Source organism: Orbicella franksi, chromosome 10 (genome assembly GCF_964199315.1).
Source record: "Orbicella franksi chromosome 10, jaOrbFran1.1, whole genome shotgun sequence".
NCBI lineage: Eukaryota > Metazoa > Cnidaria > Anthozoa > Scleractinia > Merulinidae > Orbicella > Orbicella franksi.
In genome coordinates, this window is record NC_138154.1 from 573031 (window position 1) to 597621 (window position 24591).

A 24591-nucleotide genomic window follows, 5' to 3' on the forward strand; every position below is an offset into this window, starting at 1 on the left:
CCTTGAAATACCAGGTTATGACACTTGTAGCTAATTCGACTCTTCTCTTTGTGTGTAAGTGAAGACTATATGATGAAAAACTCGGGATTTTAATGGCCTTTCCCACTGCCATTTCCACCGTTGTCATTCTTTACTTGCACTGTAGTGCAAGACAAAGGTTTGCTAATTTTCCACACTTCTCCATGCGTGCACGGCTCACATAGGTCAAAATGTTAGACGACGAAAAAACACTGACAAGTGCATAAATTGGATTTACCAGAAGTCAACTACCTGAAACTGCCCAAATTACTGGTTAATTTGAACAAATCTAAATTTTAAGTCAATTTGAATTTTTCAAAATTAACTAATAGTCATGCATTTGCTTGTTAGGGATTTTAGACTGACAACATATTAATAGACATGTTCATTTTTTTTATTAAAAATGTTAAAACAATGCAAATCCAAGAAAAACACCAAGGACTTGGGTGGAGAATAATCCATTTTAGTTTTGCTTTGTTTAAATGATTTTATCACTGATGAAATCCAGATAGGTGGTCACTGTACAAGTCAAGATGTGGTTACATATAGCAGGTCAAAAACAATAATGTAAGGTTACTTCATGTAGTACTGAGTGGAAGGGCTACAAAAGAAAATATCTGGCTTCAGGTCAGGACATAGGGATCAACCACAGCAAAGCCTGTACACCCTGACAGAGAGCCTAACATTTCCGCAGTCCATCCAGAACTAACTTGAGTCAACAAAACAAGTACATCAGATTGCCACCTCTCCTGACCTGGATTTTGTTACACCTTGTGAAAATTTTTCAGAGAATATTTGTCTAAATTGCACATGTTCAGTGAATTATGCAAGCTTATATGACAATGGAGCATTGAGCCCTCACCAAATAGACTTGCAAGTAGACACAAGTTGAAAACTTGGATCTACTTGCGACTCTGTTTGGCCTGCCTTTGCATGTACTTGCGATGACTTGTGCTCACTTTGGTTGAGATCAAATTTGCATGCAATTCAATGCAAGTTTGTCACTGTTTGGCCACCCAACCCAAGTCAATGCAAGTTGAATGGCGTCCATTCACCAGCTATGATCAATCAATGAAATACAGGATATGTCTGCCTTGAAATGTTTTTGTGTGTACTTGCAAGGAAACTTGTGACTTCGTTTGGCCCCCCAATGTAAGTTTCCATGTAAGATCAACTTATAGCTACTTGGGACTGCTTGCGAGTCCATTTGGGCACCCAATGCAAGTTTCCACATAAGATGAACTTGGGGCTACTTGTGACTACTTGTGTGTCCGTTTGGCCACCCAATGCAAGTTTCCACGTAAGATCAACTTCAGGCTACTTGCAAGTCCATTTCGGCACCCAACCCAAGTTTCCACATAACATCAACTTGGGGCTACTTGTGAGTCTGCTTGGGCACCTAACCCAAGTTTAACTTAAGATCAACTTGGGGCTACTTGCGAGTCTGTTTGGGCACCCACCCAAGTTTACACATAAGATCAACTTGGGGCTACTTACGACTACTTGTGAGTCTGATTGGCCACCCAATGCAAGTTCCCACATAAGATCGACTTGGGGCTACTTGCGAGTCCATTTGGCCACCCAATGCAAGTTTCAACATAAGATCAACTTGGGGCTACTTGCAACTACTTCCGAGTCCATTTGGCCAGGGCTTAAGTGTAATAGGCTGGATGGCTTCCAACTGGCTCACATCCTTGGGTCAACGTTATTGTTTTCAATAGCATTACATGATTACGGCTGTATGGTAAAAATTTTATTTACAAGGCTGTAATTCAGTCCAGTAATCAAAATGAACCTCCACATATTTGGGAGAGGAATTCAGACAACTTTTGAAAGCTTTGTGTCAACTTCACTTTTTTCTCCTAGTAATTTTCCAAGAAAGGAATCTTTTTACCCCAGATAAAAACTAAGTTGAAAAAAATTAAACAGGAAACTCAAAAACTCATTTACAAGTTACTACCAGTAAATGTAATTATTTTTATCTCAACATGGGGAAAACTCAATTTTGTCTGATATCTGTTATATAAAATGAGATGCACTATTTCTCCCCAGATTTCCGTGAAAATAATAAAACCATATAGAAGACATACATGTTTGTTATCTAGTCCTGCAATGAGCTTGAAATGTTTTTAATCCGTTGATCTCTTAATTACACTTCTAACATACACTGTTGACAGTGACTAATCACTAAGTTATTCAACTTGACAACCGGTCACTAAGGACAGAGGACGCCAAACAATCAAGATGGCTTAACTCAAGATTAACACGAAACGCCTGCATACTAGGTTGGCTCCAACTTTTTTTAAAGTTAAACCTTTAGTTTTAAGTTAACAATCCACTAAGCTTTGCTGCATTGGTAAACTTATAAAAGTAAAGCTATATATATCGGAACGAATTGAACTGACACTTACAGAAACCTTAGCTCATTATTATTCTCTGGAATCGACCAAAAGATATATATTTGGTAAAAACCTTCCACTTCCATAAACGAAGATTGATATTTTCTCTTTTACCAACGATATCTGTTTATATTAGGGGTCTCATCAATCCGTCGCCATGTTTGCAGATATCGTCTTCAATGTCGCTCTACACTTTATGCCAAAGTTCGTAGTCTTTAGGGCCTCTCTCCTTATCATAAGTGTATTCCAAGGAAGCTTTCGTACAGTTTGGATAATCACCGATCGTCCCCTCTGGAGGACTTACTTTAGGCAAAAACTGCTGCTCCGCTGTAGTCGGGTAGTGAAAATAATCGAGTTTTTGGTCAAACAAAGTCCCACTTTGGTCTCTGTATTGCTGTCGGTGTTCAAATGTAATGTCGTCAATTTGAGCACGGTCTCTCTCACGATCTGGAATTCTGTTAGTGAGGTGATGCCGTGGCTTATTCAAAACAGCTTCTCTTCGCAAGCAACGAGTGCCTAACACACGATCTGGTTTATCAGAAAAGCTTGTTGGTCTGTAGGGAGAGCCAAGGGTGTTTAAATTCTTGACCAGGGTTTTTTCAGCGATGTGCGAGCGACGGTAATCTTGAAACCATTTTTCTCTGCCTTCGCCGTATCGTTGATTATCTCGGTATGCCATAAAATGCGGTGTATAATACCTGTTTGCCGGCATATTTATAGGATCGATGTAAGTTTCGCTGGTCCATGTCGAAAACCTCGGAACCTTGTGGTTTGCCATCTTGGAAGTTGTCGCTAAGTGAGTTCTGTTTTGACTATTGTTGTCATTTTACCACCATCCCTCTCACGCTACATTCTTATCCCTGAGTACCTCCCCTACAGTCTCCATGATGCACAGGCTACCCACTCTCGACACACTACTGGCAAAATATTCGGCTAAATATTTTGAAATTTTCGTAATGGCTTCCGAATGGGTCGTTTCAGCCAAAATTGGCGAATTACTCGCTTCTGACAGGTTCGATAAACATTCCATCGCGGAGAGGGAACTGAGTTTATCCCAAGCATTTTGTTTGTTGTGGCAAAATCAACACACAGGTAATGTAGAAGGAAGACAGAGGCCTAACGCCATGACAGATACAGCAACAGCGGCAGTCTTGCTAGATTTGTATGTGTTGGAGAAAATTGACTTGGACAAAGAAATTAAGCACTGGATGGACAAGAAGAGACAAAGTATTATGGTAAAAGTAGGTATTTTTTGACAGGGTCTTAAAATAAGTTCTAGAGATGTACAGTAGTAGAAATCAAAGTTAACAACAGGAAGTAAGCGTATTTTAATTAAAGACTTAAGGCACAAGCTTATTTTTATCGTCAAGCTAAAAGGCTCTTTGCGATAGTCGGCAAGAAGCTGAAAGAAATATGAACTACAGTCAAAGACGTTAGAAACTAAGTAGTGAAGTTGTTTTGCGACAATTCAGTTGTTGATGAAAAATGTACAGTTTTAGGTTTAATAATTGTCCATTCAGTTTGTGTAAAAAAATTTTTCGTTATGAATCCTTGAATACTTATGTGTGGAAAATTGTTTCCCGGTCCTGAGGATCGTGTGCTATCAAGATGGATTGAAAACAAAAGTGCTGGCGAGATAAGCAAGGGTGATAAGGGACATTAGCTGTCACTCAGTGAAATGACAGGCAATGACAATCAGGCTTATGCGATAGGAGTGTTAACAAAACAGCAGGCTATCAGCAGCCTCTTTTACAGAATTTGATCAGAAAACAGCTGCTCCGATTACATGAAGTCGTAGATGGGAATGATTATGGAGCCCAGCAAACATCAAAGGAGCGACAAAAGATGGCAACGCATGAGTTACATGACTGAAATGTTGCTATTGGTTAGTTCCGCTGCCAGTGGTAAACAACTATGATTGTTGAGGCCAAAAATGTGAACGAGTGTCATTCACCATTCTGCTCTATTTACTATGATGATTCAATGTCAAAAATTTTATATGATGTCACGTGGACCATTTTACGAAAGGATATAATTTATATGGTTGCGTTGTGTTTACATGGGGCACTTTCTGTTCAACAAAAAATCCCTAAAATTTTGACTTGGGGATAATTGGTGCAGAAATTTCCTGGGGAGGTTTCTAGAGAAACTAGAATTGTTGAATATTTTCTGAAAAAGCGGACCATTTAACTGAAAATTCTGTAAATTCTGGCAGGAAAGTCAAATGGAATAGAAAATGGTGTTTTATTTGTCGCTGGAAATTTCTGGAAATTCAAACTGGAATTTTTCATGTAATGGAAAGCACTTAGAAGTTCACAAGGCTGATTTTACGCTCGATTACCAGCCGCTGTTTGGGAAAGGAGCCCGCGCTCCTCCCCCGAACTCATGGCTGGACTCGTGGACTTGGCATTGTTAATTTCAACCAATAAGAAATCTGCCTGCCTGAATCGAGCAGGCTGCATAAATTAGCTTTCTCGCAGTAGCAAAGAAGTTGTGCGATGTGAAGTACGATCACATTAGTACGAAACTTTAACCAAATACCGTCAACCGATGAAATCTTGCCTGATCTAAACCATGGTGCAATATAAAACATGCAAAATAGTCAACAGACTTGTGCGTTAGAATCTATATTTGAATCATGTGGTGCCAGAATGTCAGATAACGAACGAAGTCAACAAAGAGAGGGATAAACGCAAACATCGATCTCAAGAAACAAAAAACTCGGTCAAATTGATGTGTACGGTAGTCTTCTTGAAGGGAAGCGACACCAGTCTTTGACGAAGCCAGACAAAATGAGCTAAATCAAACCGAACTAACTAGCAAAACGTAAACATGGTGTCAACATCATGCACACCTTTGACATGACATTTGCTACACCATAGTCAAACAGCTCTGCTCTACTTTTTTTAAAAAAAGAAACTGTTCCCTTCCGCAACAATAATGTGAAACTAAATAGGTTGGAGGGCCAAAATTAAAAGAAGTGGCAAAAACGCCACAAATTTTACAAGCCGTAGGCATCAAGTGGGCCTGCCTATGATTGTCATCAGATGACATTTCCGACCACCTGAAGTGCTGCTAGAATTAAATTATGAGTTTATGTCACAGACATGCTTTGCCGCTCACGCTTCCGGCCATTCTCGGGAGGAACGTAGACCGGACTCGAGAAAGCTGCGGAAATCGAGCCTTGGCTGATTTAAGCAAGAGTGAGTTTGGGAGAATTGAAAAGTGCTCACTACACAAACCATCTCCTGTGGCTCTGATTACTTTCAATTTCTCCCAATCTCCTTCTCATTATTTACATCAGCTCATCTTATATGACATTTTCTGTTTGGTAAGTTAGTATGAAATCTGAAACAAAACATAAAGATCAATCATTTTACATTGCAGGTTAAAGATGCCACATTAACAGGATCATATTTGGATCAAGCTCTATTTTCTGACATGGTAAAGCATCATCACAAAACTAATGGGAAGCCAAGAACAATAGTAGAATGGATTATACACGGTTCTTATGAAAGAGAAAACTCTGCAACACTAGTATTAGACAGCTTAGTTATGCGTGGAATCCTAGGGAGAGAATCAAAACTGTTTGGAAGAAGATATCCGACTGTTGATTCTGGTATGACTATTATACATTGTTTAATAAATATTTTTATACATTTGCAATTTTTATTAGCAACTATGTAACACACAGATGTCTTGGAACAAAAATGTCCATAGTGTTGTGTATGCTAGATCTACACACATCAATAGGTTGCCATGTATCAAGTACAGCAGCTTTTTTGAGTTCACCCAAACTTTCACAAGTGTTTCTATAACTCAATAGAAACACAGAGAACATGTTTTCTATTTCTTTTAGAAAACATTGCGACGAAAAAGAAAAACAACTTGTTTACTTTGATCATCAAAATGTAAATTCTCTTTGCACGCGCCATCATTACGTCAACAGCTCATGCTAGTTCTGTGTTTCCATTGAGTTACAGAAACACGTATTCTCAGCGCAAGTATTTTCTTAGGGCTGTTTTCTAACATTGTTTAATGTGAACTGATCAGTGAATATGCCTGGGCACTTGATAGACTTCAGTTAATGTCCAGAAACAAGCTCTCAAGCCCAGTGTTGATCTCAAAATTTTTCCTGTCGAGGAGTGAATGTAAAGTTAACAAATTATGTTGTAATAATTTATGCCTGCATGTGTTGCTAATTGGTGTAAATTAATTTTAGCGGAAGGACATGCATTAGCTGACTAAAGGACAACTTGAAATTCAAAATATAAGAGAAATTCAGGAATCCCTGAAACAGTAACCTTTGGAAAAACAAGAAGTTGAGTTAAACTATTTTGGCTAATCTTATGTTTGTGATTTCATTTACAATTCAGATCCACAGGGGAAGCTTATCGATGAAATACGACAAGTAGTTCTCCTTAATCAGCCTGCAGATGGCTATATTTGGACTGTTCTTAAACTTCTGTACGAAGCAGACTACTGCATGGGAAAGAAAGCTCCTGTACTTAGCAGATATTTTTCACCTGAAGAGCTGCCGGCAGCAATAGAAACCATCAAGACACTGGTTACAGTGAATATACAGGATGAATCTAGCAGTGATGCAGCAAGTGCTCAGTCGTTTGAGTTGGAAATTGTTGGATAACAATCAAACAATTTGTAACTGTATTACAGTGTTCTCCTGAGCACAAAAAAGAAAACAATATTAGATTCCTTGACAAAGTGGAATTCATGATGAGAACTTTCAATTCCTGATGCAGCACAGTTCTATATTCAACACCAAATTATTTATTATTTAGGATATGTCGAGCTGGATAGTGCAATGGTGCTCTTTAATGTAGTCTGTTTTTGATGACCGTGCATATTCACTTCCAGATGATTATCCTAATATAAATTCAGTGAACTTCAAGAAAACTATTTCTCTGTGTAGTAAAGTTTTTGGCAGGGGATGATGTGGTCAGGCCATTAGATGCCCAAGTTTAGATGTTCTTCGGCTGAGATTCTAATGAATTATAGGATTTTTACAACTTAATATAAAATTTAACTGAAAGCTTAAAGCTTATCAGAAGGTTGTCACTTCACCCCAAGGGTTGTCACATGTTGTTAGGGATGGCAAGAGTTTTGACAAAGATAATAATATTCTGGAGTTACATCAAGGGAAATGATTATTTAACTTTAAAGCTAGAGTTCAAGAGACTCTGCCATCATCCAGGAATGACAGTGTATTTAATAATGTAGTGTAGTCCTATTTATATCCTGTACAGCTGCAGCACAAATCTTTTGTATTGAAAATAAAGTGAAAAGTGCCATATACTTTTTGTTACATCTGAAGCACCTCCCAATAATTATAGCACATTAACGATTTCTGTCAGTCAGTTTTAAAGAGTAAGCTTAAAACAACCTCTGGGGCACTGTCTCAAGAAATCCAAATGGCATGCAAAGAATCTTTGCTTTTTAGCTATAACGTATACCTTTGGTGTTAAAAAAAGTGCAAAATTTAAATAAATAACTCTCAAAACAGTTTTTATTTTGTCTTGATCGCACAATCCACATGCAAGCTACATCAAAAATCTTTACAGTTATATCGGTCTTCTTTTTTTGGACCTCAATTTTTGGAATGGATGGGAATAGACCCTTTGCACGATCCGCTCACATGGTACAGAATTAATCACACTAGGACGCAAGTTACCCAGTGGGACTTCCAAAACAAAGGAACTCATACCAGTCCAGCCCAACTTTCCTTTGTTTTGAAAGTCCCACTGTGTAACTTGCGTCCCAGTGTAATTAATTCTGTACCATGTGACCAGATCATGCAAAGGGCCTATTAAAATACAGACATGAGTCACAAAACAGGAGAATGAACCAGACCAAGCAAAGACCAGTATTCAGATAATTAATATCCATTGCATAAAGACTAAAAAAAATATTTCTTTATCAAGTGTAGAGACTTGTTATGTAGATATTCCTGCAGTGGTAACTAATGAAAGAGTAAGGTAGAGTTACGGTAATATTCTGTTTCATAACAAGCACTTACTCAGTTTAGTTTCTTTCCTGGCCAAATTCTTGAGCACTATTGGTTTGGCTTGCTGAAGGATAATGTAAGAATTATGAATTTGCTGGAAACACTTAAAAGTACTTTGTGAGAACTTGAAAAGTTACCTAGGATGCATATTTGCAAAAGAGAGAAGATCTATAAAGTTCTATCAGCTCACTTTATTTGTATCAAGGGGTGTTTGCAGCATCACACTTTGTCTTGCACATATAAATAAATGGTAATAGATGGATAAATGCAAACCCCTTTTGTGAAGAAAGTTTAAATAACTATAATATATACACAATGTAAGAATGTACAAGCACAAAAGAAGAAAAGTACTCAAAATTGTAGTCAGAGACAAATAATTGTCCACTTCACGGGAAACAGTCAGATTTGAGCTCTTCCATGTTCTGAAGTCACTTCTTTCCAGAATTTCCTTTGGAGTGACGGCTTGACGCAGATTTTCCACCTCCTTTATCATTTTCCTGACCAACATTAGCATGCTTGTACTTGAACTCTAATGAATCATGCATTTCATCTATTTTTTGATTGATAGTTGTACCAGTTACAGCGACCCTCTTAGCAGTAACATTGGTAACAATGCTGGCTAGCTGCTCAGTTGTTAAATTTTCCGGTGGCAAGTCAAGTTCCAAAAATTCCTCCTCAAGTTGTTGGACAGCTAGTTGCATTTCACCTTCGTATTGAGCAGCTCTTTCCTGCACAGAAAAATATCATTGTTAGTGCATAGTAGATATATTTAATGGACATGCACTGGTTTTGATATGCCCACGAGTGAATATTTTGACCAAATTAGCCTCAAATTGTGCAACAGAACAGGGGTTTTTTTCTCATTTTCCTATGTTTTGCTGACAAAATGATTTCATAAGGTGAAGGCTTTTAAGTGTAGAATGTTTGTGTAGCATGAATGGTTCTACTTCATGGATGGGATTTTAATCTTCAATTAAAAAATGGGATTTACAGATCAAAGTAAGTTACCATTATAAAGATTTGATTTATTGCCCTCCTTCCAATAAGCAACTCCTTTTTAACAAGCCTTACATTCTGAAAATCCAAAATCTCTTTGTTACAGTTCTTAAGTCACAGTATCTGTCGTTGTACATTTAATCAATTAAGCTTTATTTTTAAATGGTGTCATATCATATTTACAGGGCCCTCTTTGGAGTCATGTGAGTGTGACATAAAATTGCTTTGCCACAAATTATCCCGTGTTTATGTTGAAAAGAAACAAGCAACCGCTCTTTATTACGTGTTCACTCTTCAGCTACCAAAGTCATTTGGTGAACAGTCATTGGATTAATATGTAAAATTAGTTGGAGAACTTCAAAATTTGGTCAGACAAGGCCCAATGACCGCCTTTTATTTCCAGCACTGTACTGAATGAGGCTCAAAAAATATTTTAGTTTATTTAACTTCACTTTTCTACTACATAATCTGTTATTGTGATTCGCGTCAAAGGCATCTTATGAAGTGACCCCCTGTGAACCATTCTCTTCTTGAATTTAGCTGTTGCACTCAGAATTGAGTGCCACGTGCTTTAAGACATACCTGTTTGCGTTCTTGCTCCATTTGATCAATTTGTTTTATTCTCTGTTCTTCATCCCAAACACCCTTGGGTATAGCCTCTCTCATTACTGGCACAGTTCTGGGTGGTTCAACAACCAAGTAAACCTTGGTGATGTCATCACCTCTCTCTTGAGTCAGAACAAATTGATATAACTTGTAATGTTGAAAATATGTCAAGAAAACATAGTCTATTACAGACTTCAGGTTGTTGTCGCAGGAGTACTGGGCACAACTGTCCAGCTTTTCTTTAAACACAGCTATGGCATCTACCAGTGGTTTGCCTTCAAAAACAAGTTTAACACAGGAATTGAATGGCATTAATGGTTCACATATTAATATACAGTAGGTTACTGGAAAGTAAAATAAGTTACTATATATCTTTCAGTTACTACACTTGCTGTGATTAGTCAATTTAGAAGGTCACCAATGAAAAACTAAAGCTGTTTTTTCTCTCCAAAAAGTCAGTACACATAATTTTATCAAGTTTTGTGGCTAAAACTTGAAAAAAACTTAAAATTTCAACACTCATAAGTACTGAAACATGCTAACAATTTAGCAACAATTTTGAATTGAATCATTTGGTATTGACACGAATTGGTCATCTGAAGCTATACCATGTAACTAGAACTGCCTGACTCACAGTAGAGATATACTAAATATCTTATTAACATCATCTTCTCAGTCTTTGCTGAAGTCATGGATCCTGGTTTTTTTCCTGTTTGATTTTCTCCTTTAGTTCAAAGGAGAAAAATGTAGCTTACAATCTGAACCTCAAACTCAGTGTGTGTTGCATAAATGGGTTATTAACCAAGTCTGAGATGAGATGCATGTTGCCTATTTTTTGTGCTTTCGTGGTCCAAGACACAGTCAAGGTCCATGAACACGCAAAAAAAGTAAAGAAAGATGCCAAAATCAAACAACATTACTCAACAAGCTTGGTCAGTGAAAGATTTATTATACTGCATGAAGAACATTATTTTCTTGCAGGATACTACAAGGTATAGAGATCCCCTCATTTCATTTTACCCATGTGAGTAGCCTGCAAAGCTAGCCATAAGATATTTAAATAAGTACTAAGCTATGATGGGGTCAAGACAGTATCCTGTGGCTATATTCTTGAAATATATTTTCTTTTTATGTTTTTAAGGCTCCTTGACTAGCTGAATATGCCTTTAACACAATTAGAGATATTAATTGACGTGACATTCATTATTCCATGACTATTTGTAATAATATTTTCAGAAAGGAATGGGGTTTGGCTTTGTCTGATCATTTTCAACAGTCTCAGCCTATTGTCTGATAGTTAACAGTCAGTCTAAGATCCTTTTCTTTTCTGGAAAGCAGTGTCTTTTTTTACTGCAAACAAACTAATGAGTCAGCAGATAATGAAGATTTCAAGTTCAAAATCTCAGAAGTTTTAGAACTTCAATTGAAAGGAACTGTCCCTCTTTTTTTCTGAAATAGCAAACATCTCCATATTATTTTCAATAAATCAGGGCAGCAGCGCCTGATTAAAGCAAAATCCAGCGTTTGCATGAGAACTGGCTTAGATTTTACTGCTCATATTTGAGGAATAGTGGCTGTGTGCAGTTGTGGCTTTTATGCTCTGGTCAAACAAAATCAAAACTTCAAACCTTTACCACCTTGATGAAATCATTAGCGGATATCATATCACAATCTTAATCAATTTGATGTAACAATACATGTACTGTATATTTTCTGGAAGACTCTTTATGGCGGGTGCTGTTTTCTGTGTCTGTCAGTAGCTATATAACGCTTACCTTGTGTCTCGCTCAACAAACATTGAAACATTTCAAAGAATGAAGCCACTTCCCGCCAAGGAAAGCCATTGTTTACCAGATAGGAAAACATCTCGTAATACACGTCAATTAGTGTAGCAGTCCTTAGATCATCTTCTTCGTTAAATTCTGGAAATTTGAGAACTTTAGCTAACACCTTTTCTCTTTCCTTGATGTTTGAATTTCGAAAGACGTCCTGGAAATCCTTCACTTGGGAAGCCATCTTGGTTGCTACACAATATTCGTCCCAGTTCCCGATCAAAACCCGCTCGGAAGACAAGGACAGGTCCGCAATCTGTGCAAAAGATGACACCCCAAAGTAGAGCGAATTTCCGTCTGCATCACACGATACTGTCTGTTTTCATTTCATCTCCATTGTCAGTTGAATCTATCAGGATTGGTTGAAAACCATCAAAAGAAAATATACACTGCAGTCTGAAATCAATTTTTAGAGATGGGGAAATGTATTGCTGTTAAGAGACTAATAGTTGCGTGACCGTGACATGTTGTGTTACCCGAGTTACCAGCTGACATGTAATACGAGATTTTGTATTTTGAGCCTTTTGTTTTGTTCTGTCGTATTATCGAGATCGTGTTGTAAGAAAATATTCGCATACCGTCATCGCGAGGAGAATAAACGTACAAGTTGGACCCATTTCAGTTACTTCGTTGTTTGTTTTGTTATATTACGATTGGTACCGTCAACCAATTATAACAATTGCAGTTTGAGTTCAGCTATTCAATTAAGTATCCCCGGGGAACTCCCACATGAAAAGGTTGTGGATGCTCATTGGAAAATTTGAATTAAACTCCTAAATGAGGCCAATCTGAGTGTGGCATCCCTGGCCTCTTCATATCGGAGTCCACCTCACCCCACTTGGGAGAGTTCCTAGTATGTTGCTTTGGTGCTTTTGGATACAGTTGTCATTTCCATTGATCTTTTTTATTATCATTATCTTATTTCATTTCTTTATAATTAAGTCAAATTGATGTTGTTTTTTTTTTGGGGGGGGGGGGGAAGTGTAATAAGCTGGAGATTTCTATGAGGTGATATAAATATCAAAAGGAAAGAATCAAATTGTATTAGCAGTAATACTATTGGAGTCAGGGTGGCCAAGTGATTACGGTGCCAGACTCAAAATCCAGAGGTCACGGGTTCAAGTCCCACGCTAACCACTAAGCTGGAGTTGTTTCTTGGTAGACCCCAGTTCAACTCCTTGGTCACACTTGTAAATAGCCAACTGGTCTGCAGGTCTGCCCCCTGCCAGTTGGGATTTTTAAGCCTGCTATGTTTATTTGCAATATTTCTTTCTTTCAGTTTAACTGGCATACCTGAAATCTAGCTAGTTGTAGCTAAGAGATCGACCACTATAAACAGTCAACATTTTTTTTTTAAATATTGATTTCCAATTATTTCTCTACGTTAGGCAATATTAAAGAACAATCACTGGCAAAGTGGCAAATGCTCCTCCCAAACTTTAGGGAAAGAAATGTCATCACTTTGTAGATGACTTCCATCCAGTGCATGAAACTGCACACTTATGGATGACACTGCACAATATATAGGTCAGTATACTAACTTGTTGAATACAAGTGGTAGATTCAGACGTAATTATAATGTGCCCCCCCCCCCCCCCCGCAACATTTCCCTGCCCCTTAGGGCCTTACATTAGGGTAAAGGCCTTAAAAATATTCAGTTCTTCAGACCTTAACTATTTTCACCACTAAAAGGCAACAAGGAGGAGGGGGTGGAGCCCAGGCTCCTCCCTTAAATCACCCACTGAACATTATAAATGGGTAGTGGTTTTGTTTAGAGCTAGGGTTACTCTGTGATCTGCAATTTAATCCAATCAGTCTGACAATGGCCACAGCAACTATTCCACCAAGGTTAATAAAATGCCTTACTTAAGTATAACTATGGCTGTGGAAATTCCCTCTTTGTGACTGGTTGAAATTGGACCACTGCATGATTGATTTGTAATGCCCATGGACATTCAAATAATTTACAGCCTTGCCAAAAATCATGAAATTAAGTACTCCCAAATTCAAGCAGGAATAAGGTATTTGGAAAAGCTCTCAAACTGTGCTCACCCGAGGACTCCAGCAACTTTGAGAGAATTCCTCAATTTCACTGGTAGTGTAAGGTTTCTTGGCTCAACATATGTGCAAGCTACAATGTTCATCATTAATTTCATTGTATGCTAAACAATCAGAATTTGCCTTTCACACACGCAATTGTAACAATATAGGCAAGATTTCTCATCAGAATTCCTTTTGTATTTTCTGACTCCTGTTAAGTACATTTTCATTTTTTATCAACCACATGTATTTCAGTAATCACAGACTGGAATTTTGTTAAAGCAGAATGACAGCCTTTTTGTAGCCAGATCATGATATGAAAGTTGGCCGAATTACTAATGCCCAAAATACATGGAAGAGGTCAATGAATTTACACGGAAAATATTGAATTTAGTATTGAACATTGAATTTATTCTTTAGTGTGGCAGTTTTATTCTGGACTAGACACATAAGTTATCTACTTGTATCTGATTGGTTTATAAACAATGGAATTGTGTGGGATACATTATGGCTTGCACTTACATTCGTACAATTTCCTATACTTAATGTGAGGTCATTGAGACATCTTTGTATCTGCATCAGAAAAATTCAGAAGCATTTCAAATCCCCAGAAAACAAACGATCAGAAATTATGACAATGGACTCTAAAATCTGTAGTCCAGGTGTTTTAATAAACCATTTACTGTTCAAATTATGAGATCATAAATAAACACATAGTAGATTTTAGTTTAAAGGGACACAGTCAGCTTTGGGACTGCACTGACCTGGACACTAGTGTTCTCATTTTGAAAAAAGTTCACCTCAACCTGAAATCAAAGTACATCAAGAATCCACTTCAATCTTCGCATCGTTTTGCTTGATTTTCAATCGTTTACTGAAAAATCTGTTTTTGAGTGTGCTTTTGCTCACCTATGATATTATTTTTTAATTATATTTGGTTAAAAACAGTATGGATCATGTCTGTGATATGCAAATTAGCAATGAAATGTAATCTAATGCGCATGTGCGCCAGCTGACTGTGGCCCTTTAATACTAACTGTATTTACAAAAGTAATCATTTACCATCAGGGCCTTAGCTTACATTATTTGCTGATGATGTGAATACTCAGGATGGTAAAAGAGTGGCAGGAACTAAATCACATTTCACAGAAAATAAAACAGTGACAAAGTATTTATACCCCCCCCCCCCCTGGATGGGATGCATCCAGGACTACCCCCTATTATTCAATTTGCCAGTAACCATTTATACACTTGGGTGGAGAGAGGCACTGTGAGAGTACAGTGTCTTGCCCAAGAGCACAACACAATGACCCTGGGCAGGGCTCGAACCCGGATTGCTTGATCCAGAGACCAGTAGGCTGACTTTTAGCCTGTCGCAACTCCTAGCCACTGTGTTGAAATGGATCATTTAAATGTGTCCTGTAATAATGCCAATTTATTGAGATTAATTCTGGTAATTCAAATACATCACAACAAAAACAGTCCATTGATGTTAGTCAATCAATGCAGAACAACTTCCCGCAGTTATATTCACTATGTAAAAATGGCAATTATTATTATTAAAATTAATTTTTGATAGTTTTTTTGGAAAAATAAAACAAATTTCATTTCTTTCCCCAGGACCATCAGTTTATTGAGGATGAGAAAATACATTTGAATTTTATTACATTGGTAAACTTCTCTTGTGAAAAGAAGCTAATGTTTAAGCAGTTCAAATTTGCAACTACTTGTGAATTAGCTTCACCAATATTTTCCTTTAAAATATTGTTTCCAGAGAGAACTGTTTCCTGTTTCAGGAATCTTTTTCCTGTTATGTCTGGCCAATAATTTTGCTTCAACTTTTTGCTGAGAGTGAATGTTTCAGCTTATATGGATTGCACTGCAAAAATGATGGACACTTTCCTTTGTAGTCTATGATAAAGTGGAAAGTAAGTAAACTAGAATTTCTCCAACACAGACTTGGTGCCAGATAAATATGAAAATACCTTAATACAACTAAGAGACAGCAGAGCAGGAGATAAAAATCGAAATCCAGTTGCCCAGAGGGTCAGTAAATTTCAGTTTCCCACACTAAAATAGTACTTGCCCAATAGGCACACACTATTTATGCCTTATCAACTACACCATTTGCTAGGTACCGTCTGTAATCACTGATGGACTGTAACAAGACTACTGAGGCTAATTTCACTTGCTCACCAGACCATCACCATTTTCACTTGCCCAAGAGCAAAATTTACCTGCCCCAGCCTATTGAACCTGGGTTTTTTCCTGCCCTGAATAAATAACTAATAGTTTTACGCCAAAATTTGATGTGGTCTTTTCAGAAGGTATGGATTCACTGGCCATCTTTTTCCAAGTTATGCTATGAGCTTGAAATTTCTATCACCTGACAGTAAATTTTTCATAGCAATGTTCCATGAAATACGGCTTACAGATTCTCAGGACTGTCTGTCGAACAATAATCCAAGGCACTCCTCAGCCAATCAGAAACCAACTTTGAAAAAAACAGTCACTTGTCAAACTTTCAGTCACTTCCAGGTTCTGTCTGTCATGTTCATATCATAATTTTAAGGCCACATTCAGGATGAAAGAAATCCCTCATCCATGAACATTTATAATCATTTCACCCCTGCAAAAAGAGAAGCTTGCTCTGAAACATGTAGTTTACACTGGTTGTCCTTGTTTCATAGAAGTGATCGCCGACTCAGGTTTGGCTTGAGACCAACTTGTTTGTAAAAAGACTGACTAGTTAAGTTGTCGTTATCTGTCTTCTGGATGAACATGAACCTCTGTTATTCTGTCAATGGTGTCCAGTTGCTGTGATATAAACTTTAGTGTGTCTACACCAGATAGCAGTTGCCTAAAAAGCAATTAAGAAGAAGAAGAATTAAGAAAGGTTAATGGAAAAGAGATTCAGCATAGCTAATCATAAGTACGGCATTGTTATTTAAATACATGACAAGGAGGTATGTGATTGTCTTTCCAGAATTAAAACTGCTCTTCAATTTGTAAATTTGGCATTTTACAGATGCCAGTCTAAAATGGAAGAAGTAACTTGTTTAGCACAAATCTTATCTCTGCATTTTCCTTGCATAAGCAACAAGAGAAAAACAGTTGCTAATACAAAAGGCAGAAAGGAAGTTTTTCTCTCAATTATCACTTGTAGCACTATTCAAAACAGAGTTATTACAATTGCAAAAGGAATTCCAAGAAACGTCAGCTCTTAGAATGTAGCAGAACTGCATCCTTCCATTTGTTGCAACACCATGTAAATGCACTGTTGTTATTTGCGATTTGTTGGTTTTTGTGTAGTTTGCTTGCACACTTGAGAGTATGCACATATGTCAAGTTAGTCCAGCTAACTGAAGGTACAGAACAACTTCAACCTGTGATTTTCCAGGATGTTTACTGAACAAAAACTATTCCTAATATTCACCTTACTGCCTGCTCTGCATTCTTTGCTGCGACATTCATTTGATCTGCGGCAGCTCTGGATTTATCTCTGACAGCTGTCATTGTACAGTGATTGGCATCCAGGAGTTGATTATATGTTGCTATGGGAACAGACTCAGTCTGCAATGCAATTCACATGGTTAAAACCAGCTTTAGCTATAAACTTGTTGCTATTTACAAGAGCAGCATTCAAATCAACAACCTAATAAAATAAAAATCCAGGAGATTGCCAAGTTTGCTTTCTTGAGCCTAACAAAATTGTTGAAAGTAGAATTCCACCCATTCAACAACAAAAATGCATCAAATATCCAAATAATTTTCCCCAAAAAACACTAAAAACAAGTAAAGAATAAAAATGAACTCCATGCACTTTCCTTGGTATCTAGAACATTTTACGTGCAAGTTCCCCCCTCAGGACTCCAAGATAAGCAGGAGAGTTAATTATTCGGATATTTGAGAGAGATATTTCAATATTCAGCAAGCAACAGTTTCACTCCTGCCAAATGACTCATGTTGCCAGAGACACTCCTGGATTAAGCAGCATGAACTGACAGAAACAGGACAACCAACATGCTCTGTACTTCTTCATATTTTTAGGAATCTTTCAGGCGAGAACTTCATGTTTTGGATGAGCAAGTTATTTCTGATGGTTTTCTGAAGGAAAAGTGAATCTGTTTCAGTGAATTTTATTTCACTCTGTAGATGGCTGACACAATTTGGGAGAAGGTTAGGTAACTTAATTTATAATAATAATACTTTCTTTATTGTTTCTATTTTCAAATGTGAGTAAAAGGGATCTTAGTCAGCCATAAAAATTACCTTTAATATGGTTACTTCTTCCTTTAATTTTGCAACTGTTGCTTCTGCTCTGAGAGCTCTTTGCTGAAAAAACAACAAATAACCTGAACTATAATAGATCATTTCTTTGTACATTTCTCTCACAGTCAAGCAGTGCAAAGCAGTAGTTTCAAGCAGTGTAAATGGTTATTACCGTAGTAAGTTCCAGATTTTTCTCAACCATGTGTACCATATTTTCCAGGGCTGCTGTTTCATCAGCCTCTCTTTTCTCAATCTTTGCCAGCTTCCTCTGCAAACTTACAACCCTGTTAAAAAAGACATGGTGCAAATAATTCAAATACAGTTAAACCTCCATTCAAAATGTCCTACCAATATTACAGAAACAGCACCTGTGTTTTTGGGCTAAGCACTAATCCATATATTTGCTTGCAATGGCAAGCGCAGCCTGGGAAATGGGTTACAATCATGGGCCAGAAAAGTGAAGAACCTTACCAAGAGCAGAACCAAGTTTTTCAATGTGCATTTTTTTTTTCTAGTTTGAAAATCAAAGTACAGTCTGAAATATTGATCTAAAATGAGCAAGTTTGGGTCCGCCATAATTTGCTATTATAATGGTTTTATTTTGTAGAGTAGTACTTGTCAAATGATTAAAACCCATCAAATGATTAAAACCCATTTGGAGGAGAAAGTGACCTACGTCTTTAGGCTTTTCGATTTTTTAAATTTCTTTTCACTTTCCTTTTTCTCCTTTTCTTTTCTTTTTGCTCCAGTGATTGACCTTTTACTGGGCTTGCTTCCAGTTTAAAAACTTTTGAGAAAGCATCATCGAGACAGGCCATTTTTACCATAGAGTAGCCACATGTACTTGCAGGAAGTTTTACTCTGAGTTTTTCACTCAACCTTTTGAGCATTTTCGTTCATATTTCAGGCTCCATTGAGCCGATCACTCTGATCTGGGTATCATTGGAAAGATCTTTCCATCCTGCAGATGTTGAGCATGGATGATGCCCATTTTGGTCAGAGGAAATGATGTCAGAAGTGGAACAAAGGCTGAGGCTCGTCACGGCCGGTTACTGGCGACATGGGAGTCAATGGGCTAAACAGTCTTGTTATGTCAATTCTAACACTCCCTTCCTCTTTAAAATCAATAAATGGCAGGAGTTCTAGTTATCACCTTTTCTTCTCTTCATCTCTTGCTTGGTTTGATTCTTGCAGGTCTCTTCTAAGCCTTTCATTTTCTTCTTTAAGCTGTTTCAATGATAAAGACATTTGTAATTGTGCTGTTTACAAAAATAGTGTTATTCATGACAAATGTCAAAAGTTGATTCATGATTGTGTAGGGAAGCACTATTTATATTTGGATAGTAACTGTAGTCTAAAAAGAATACAAACAAACTCTATTAAAGATGAAAAGAAGATCATCAGCAAAAAGAGAACTTGATGGTAGGATTTCAAATACAGCACGGAACTAAACGTGAACAGGGGAAGTTTAAATCCACCTAAAACTTTCTCAATTTTTTTATTCAAAAATATAGATAATTTAGAAATATTAGTAACAATAAACACCTTCAACATGACCAAGCTAAGACGATTGATTGCTGATTTCTGTCATAGTAGGTCCCAGAGGGGGGGGGTGGTACTCCCTTATATGGGCTATGTGGGTATGTGGGGCCCCAAAGGGTATGGTTTTTCAGCCATTTTGGTCATAAATGTGGTATCAAATTTTGGCCATTTTGGTCATATACAGGGTAGGGTTTTTGCATTCTAGTCTTAACATGGGTATGTTTTTAAGAGGAAGTTAGATATTTATCATTATTGGTAAGACTATCAGAAAAAGCACTTCACAAATTATGTTTACAGTAATTTAACATTGATCTGAACTAAGGAACTAATTATAAGGCAGGTCTGAAGCAGGGTATTGATTTAAGGATGAGTTCATAAATAGGGTTTCGAATTTTCTGTCATGTCATAAATAGGACAGGGAAAATCGCAGATTTTGGTCATAAATAGGGTAAGGGTCCAAACCATTTTTCCTGGGAATAAACCCCCCCCCACACCCCCTCCCCCCTGTGTACTAGGTATCCTGGTATGCAACTGTAGTGATGTCACACCACTGAAGAAATGTTATATTTGGACTAGCAAAAAAAAGATCCTGTGAATACTGGGTTTCTATACAACCTTACCTGATTCAATTCCTCAATTACCATGGCCTGAGTTTCAGAACTTTCTAGCGGTGCTACAAAGTAATTGATACTTCCTGATACTGGTGACTGAGCAGAGGAATTAAAACTGTCTTCAGATTCATTCTCACTTTCATCAGTCTCTGTGCTTTCTGAATCACTTTTTCGAACGATCTTTTGGTCTGAGGTATCAATTTGTTCTCTTTCATCTCCCTAGATGAATTATAAAGATAACAAATTGCTTGTGAAAAACAAAGAAAACTTGAATTAAGCATGATCATTTGTTTTGTTGTAGATTAAAGCAAGATAACTGGTAACATATGCAAAAGATACGAAGGTAGAAAAGTAACATATCTTCTTGAACAAGTGGCAAGATAGTTTATTTATTTAGTCCTGCACACACTATTATTTCAGGTTGATCCTTTGCGAAGTATTTGAAGTGAAATTGGCAACTTTGATCGAACAGGAATTTTTTTTCCAAGCAGACTTTTGATCAAGATTGCTGATTTGAACAGTGTTAAAAGACAATTTAGCTAGATTGTGACGAGGATTTTCTTAAAGGTTAAAATACATTTGCCAGGTTTGAAGATTCTGTAAATAGCTTTGTCCATGCTTTGGGCCGCTTGCAAGTTTTCCACGCAATTTGAACTGAGAGATCAATTAACTTTGTCTTTGATGGTTTTCTTTTGGTCCGTTTTGGATCACTTCATGTTAGTATACAAAAACAATTATTCTTTTCAATCTCAGTGAATAACAGCAGAAAATTTAGTTAATTTATATTTTAATATTCTACCACTACTCACCATGATTTCAAAGAATAAAATTGTTAATTATTAAATTTGAAACTTTAGAAAATACATTCAATTCTTTAGTTTTAGACATACTTTGTGATGAAGTAGGTTCAAATGCTATTGTAAATGTTAATACATACATTTTTTCTGATTGAATTCAATGGGAGGTGTTGCTGTTTGGTTTAGACTGCGACAATTGAAGGGGTGCAAGGAAGAAAGCCCTAAGTGACTCTTGATCTCATGTCAAATTCTCCTTGTCTGTACAAGGAAGTGAAAAGCAATTTGCTAGTAGAATCTTGCAGTCTATCAGATGTCACTTGGGGTCTTTTTCCATGTACCCCTTCAATTAATTGAGGGGAGGGTACTTAAGTCAAGCAAATATCTGTGACTTGTAATTTTTTCTTTAGCAAGAATGAGTACAAATTAAGATTGATTATTATTATTATTGATTATTATTATTATTATTAATATCCTATATTGTGTTGCATTTTTGTTTTCACTTGTTAAAAACTAAGAGTTAACGTACATTTTCTTGATCTGTCTTCACCTCATGGACTTCGTCATCAATGATCTACAAAAGAATGTTCCACATTACAACATTGTAATAAACAGGCAGTAAAGCTTCATTCTGTATACGAGCCAAGTGGCCCACCAAGCCAGAGCTTATCCCGGTTTCTGTAGCATGAAGCGACTAGGAGTATTTCTACTCCCCCTGGATGGGATGCCAGTCCATCGCAGGGTTACCCCCAGCATTAAGTTCGCCGGTACCCATTTATACACCTGGGTGGAGAGAGGCACTATGAGAGTAAAGTGTCTTGCCCAAGAACACAACACAATGTCCCCGACCTGGGCTCAAACCCGGACCGCTTGATCCGGAGACAAGCGCACTAACCATGAGGTCACCACGCCTCCCACAATAAACAGAAAATGGCCATGTAAAATTTGCACATTTCCAGTGAAATCTGAACAATGGTTGGAGATTAAATCAATGACTAATTAAAGATGATTACAAATTACCTTGAGAGATAAGAGATAAGATAACTAAAGATGATCTTTACTTAACAATGGTAAAAATTTGTCTGCTAAAAATGCATAGTTCCTAAGCAAGAAATTGAGTAAGCACATTTAAGGGCAAATGGAATAAGTTGTAACTATCTTAAAAACAAAATCATGAATCGAATTGTATAAAATAAAAGACATAAAGTTGAACATGTCATTGTTCATATACATTTTATTTTGTCCAAGCAAAGACTAGAGTCTGTTAATTGTAGGAAATGCACAGACTGACATTTCAACCACAAAAAGCTGAAATAAGTTAGTCATACAGAGGTCAATAACACGTTGCAGAGAGGTTGATAGATAGTGCTTATTTAATAGTGTAGGTTAATTATGAGCTTGATAAATACCATATGGTGAAATACCTGTAGAACACGCTTGTTTCTGGATGCCAAGTCATCTGACACAAACCTTTTGAATGAAAATGGATTGAGTTCCTTCCTACCGTCATTGTCTTCATCTGAGAGTCAATGGAGATATTCATAATGAAACACATCCATTCTATACTTCACAATGAAAATAATACAGTATAAACTAAGTTGAAACTTGTGAGGATATGTAAAGGTTAGTCTAAGATAATTCAGTGGGCAAAGAAACTGGAGTCTGATAGCTTTATGTACCACTAGATTTTGCAGTGACGCCCATGGACAGAGCATGGATGGAGAGTGGTGAAAAGGAAGGGTGGGGGGGTGATACTGTTTTTGACCAAATTTTAATAAAATTCACACATCAAAAAATACTTTTTGGTATTTTTAACAGTGGTCTTTTTGCACCCTTTGTCAACCTCTTGATTTTTTGAGGAAATTCAAATTGCAGCAGTATTGCAAGGGATTTAATTATTAGATCAATTTAATTGTAAAGAAGTCAATCACACTAGTAGAAATTCTTAGGGGGCTAGTGAGAGTGGCTTTCAGTTTTCTTTGCACCCTGTACATTGAAACACATTCTATTGACAAACTAAAGAAGTAAGCAGCATGGAAGCAGCATGGATCAATCATGCTTTGATGATCAGAGTGATTATGTTTCTAATTATTCAATGTGGGAGTAATGAATGAGTAACATGGATATGGAACTGCATAATCATTTATCTTTATTTGTCTTTGTCATTGAAACCAACAATATGATCACTTAAAAAAATTAAGTGTTTAAATTCATTATATTTATGGGTGGTTTTCTATGTGCTAGTTGCAAATAAAGTTACTTCTGTCATTTGTTTGTTGTGCTGTTGAAGTGAATTAAATTTTGCACGTATTTATCAGCCAGTCGAACTTGCTTGATCCAACAGCTGACAATCGTACTGTTCAAACATGATTGGTGATATATACCTATATCACGTACAAATTCATCAGGTAGTTTTCTTTCGAAATTGTGTCGTGATTGGTTGGAAACTGTCAGGTGGCCTCGGCTGAAGTAAAAAGGTGTATGTAAGGTTGCATAAGTTTAGACATTGTAGAGGGAAATTGTAAAAAAGTTTTTTCCAACTTGAGGTTGAGCTAGGTTCTAATAAAAGGCAACAGTTTAGTAGACACATGATATGAAAGAATGACATATGATTTATTCAATTCAAAAAAAGCTTATAATTATTTAATTTTAAAAAATAAAGACAGGTAAGCTCGAGTTTCTATGATGGCGGAAGAACGTTAACTGTCGAGGATAAAATGAAAGCGAAAATCACTGCAGGTATGTTTCCTTTGAGTTATTAATTTTGCGTTAACGTGTGAAAAGTTCCTTAAGTTTGAAAGAACTGTTATAATTACTGAAAAATTTGTATTGTTTACGAGCAAAGAAGAAAGAAATAGTCGTGAAATATGATTGTCGTACCTTGTTTGTCGACTTCCGGAAAAGGTGCCTCATCTTTAAAATTATTCTTGTTACGCAGATTCACAGCAGAATCTTTAGACTTCTGTTTACCTTGAGCTCTGTTAGTTTTTGGACTTGTCGTATCTTGTTTGGTTTTCACAAAGGTTTTAAAAGAAAACGGGTTCTCTTTAGATTCCCCCGCCTCCGCCATATTGTTTTCCTTAAGGTATCCTCTGCCATGATACTGCGCGGGCTCAGAGAGTCTGAAACCCGCACAGCACAGGGGGTCCACAAGGGGAAGAGCTGGATGTGGCTTCTCGCAAAACATATGCATTCGTAGACCGGTCACCCCAAAACGCAGACCATGCAGACTGCAGATCGCAGACCGTAGAGACCACGCAGACTGTGCAGACTGAGTACTTTTGTTTTCTTATTCTTGTTTTTGAATTTAGTTTTGACTCACATATTTTTTGGTTCTGTTCATCCACAGGCCACGCAAACTCGGTGGTATGCGACTGTTGATGTGTTTTAGATTTTGCAAGGGAAGCTTCCTTTAGTCCTAAATATGCTTAAGTAAAGCTATTTTAAAATGTAGAAATA

At 37.1% G+C, this 24591-nt stretch overlaps 4 protein-coding genes across 4 annotated transcripts; 1 reads left to right on the forward strand and 3 right to left on the reverse strand.

Annotated features, from left to right (window-relative positions):
* Window positions 1–394: 394 nt before the first annotated feature.
* On the reverse strand, window positions 395–3225 carry LOC145500605 (ciliary microtubule inner protein 2C-like). The gene has a single exon (XM_081480124.1). It carries the CDS (start codon window positions 3193–3195, stop codon window positions 2605–2607), a length of 591 nt encoding a protein of 196 aa, XP_081336250.1. The 5' UTR covers window positions 3196–3225; the 3' UTR covers window positions 395–2604.
* Window positions 3226–3301: 76 nt separating this feature from the next.
* LOC145500603 (uncharacterized) lies at window positions 3302–7858 on the forward strand. Its single transcript, XM_081480122.1, has 3 exons — window positions 3302–3658; window positions 5805–6036; window positions 6794–7858. Exons 1-3 carry the CDS (start codon window positions 3302–3304, stop codon window positions 7060–7062), a joined length of 858 nt encoding a protein of 285 aa, XP_081336248.1. The 3' UTR covers window positions 7063–7858.
* A 99-nt stretch (window positions 7859–7957) lies between these two features.
* Window positions 7958–13465, reverse strand: LOC145500604 (uncharacterized protein C8orf74-like). Its single transcript, XM_081480123.1, has 3 exons — window positions 11817–13465; window positions 10018–10316; window positions 7958–9167 (listed from the first exon to the last, which is right to left on the reverse strand). The coding sequence occupies exons 1-3, from the start codon at window positions 12055–12057 to the stop codon at window positions 8868–8870; spliced, it is 840 nt and encodes a 279-aa protein (XP_081336249.1). The 5' UTR covers window positions 12058–13465; the 3' UTR covers window positions 7958–8867.
* Window positions 13466–15096: 1631 nt separating this feature from the next.
* LOC145500602 (uncharacterized) lies at window positions 15097–24490 on the reverse strand. Its single transcript, XM_081480121.1, has 9 exons — window positions 24013–24490; window positions 22557–22651; window positions 21662–21706; window positions 20348–20557; window positions 19339–19412; window positions 18358–18469; window positions 18186–18248; window positions 17350–17486; window positions 15097–16773 (listed from the first exon to the last, which is right to left on the reverse strand). Exons 1-9 carry the CDS (start codon window positions 24323–24325, stop codon window positions 16674–16676), a joined length of 1149 nt encoding a protein of 382 aa, XP_081336247.1. The 5' UTR covers window positions 24326–24490; the 3' UTR covers window positions 15097–16673.
* Window positions 24491–24591: the final 101 nt, after the last annotated feature.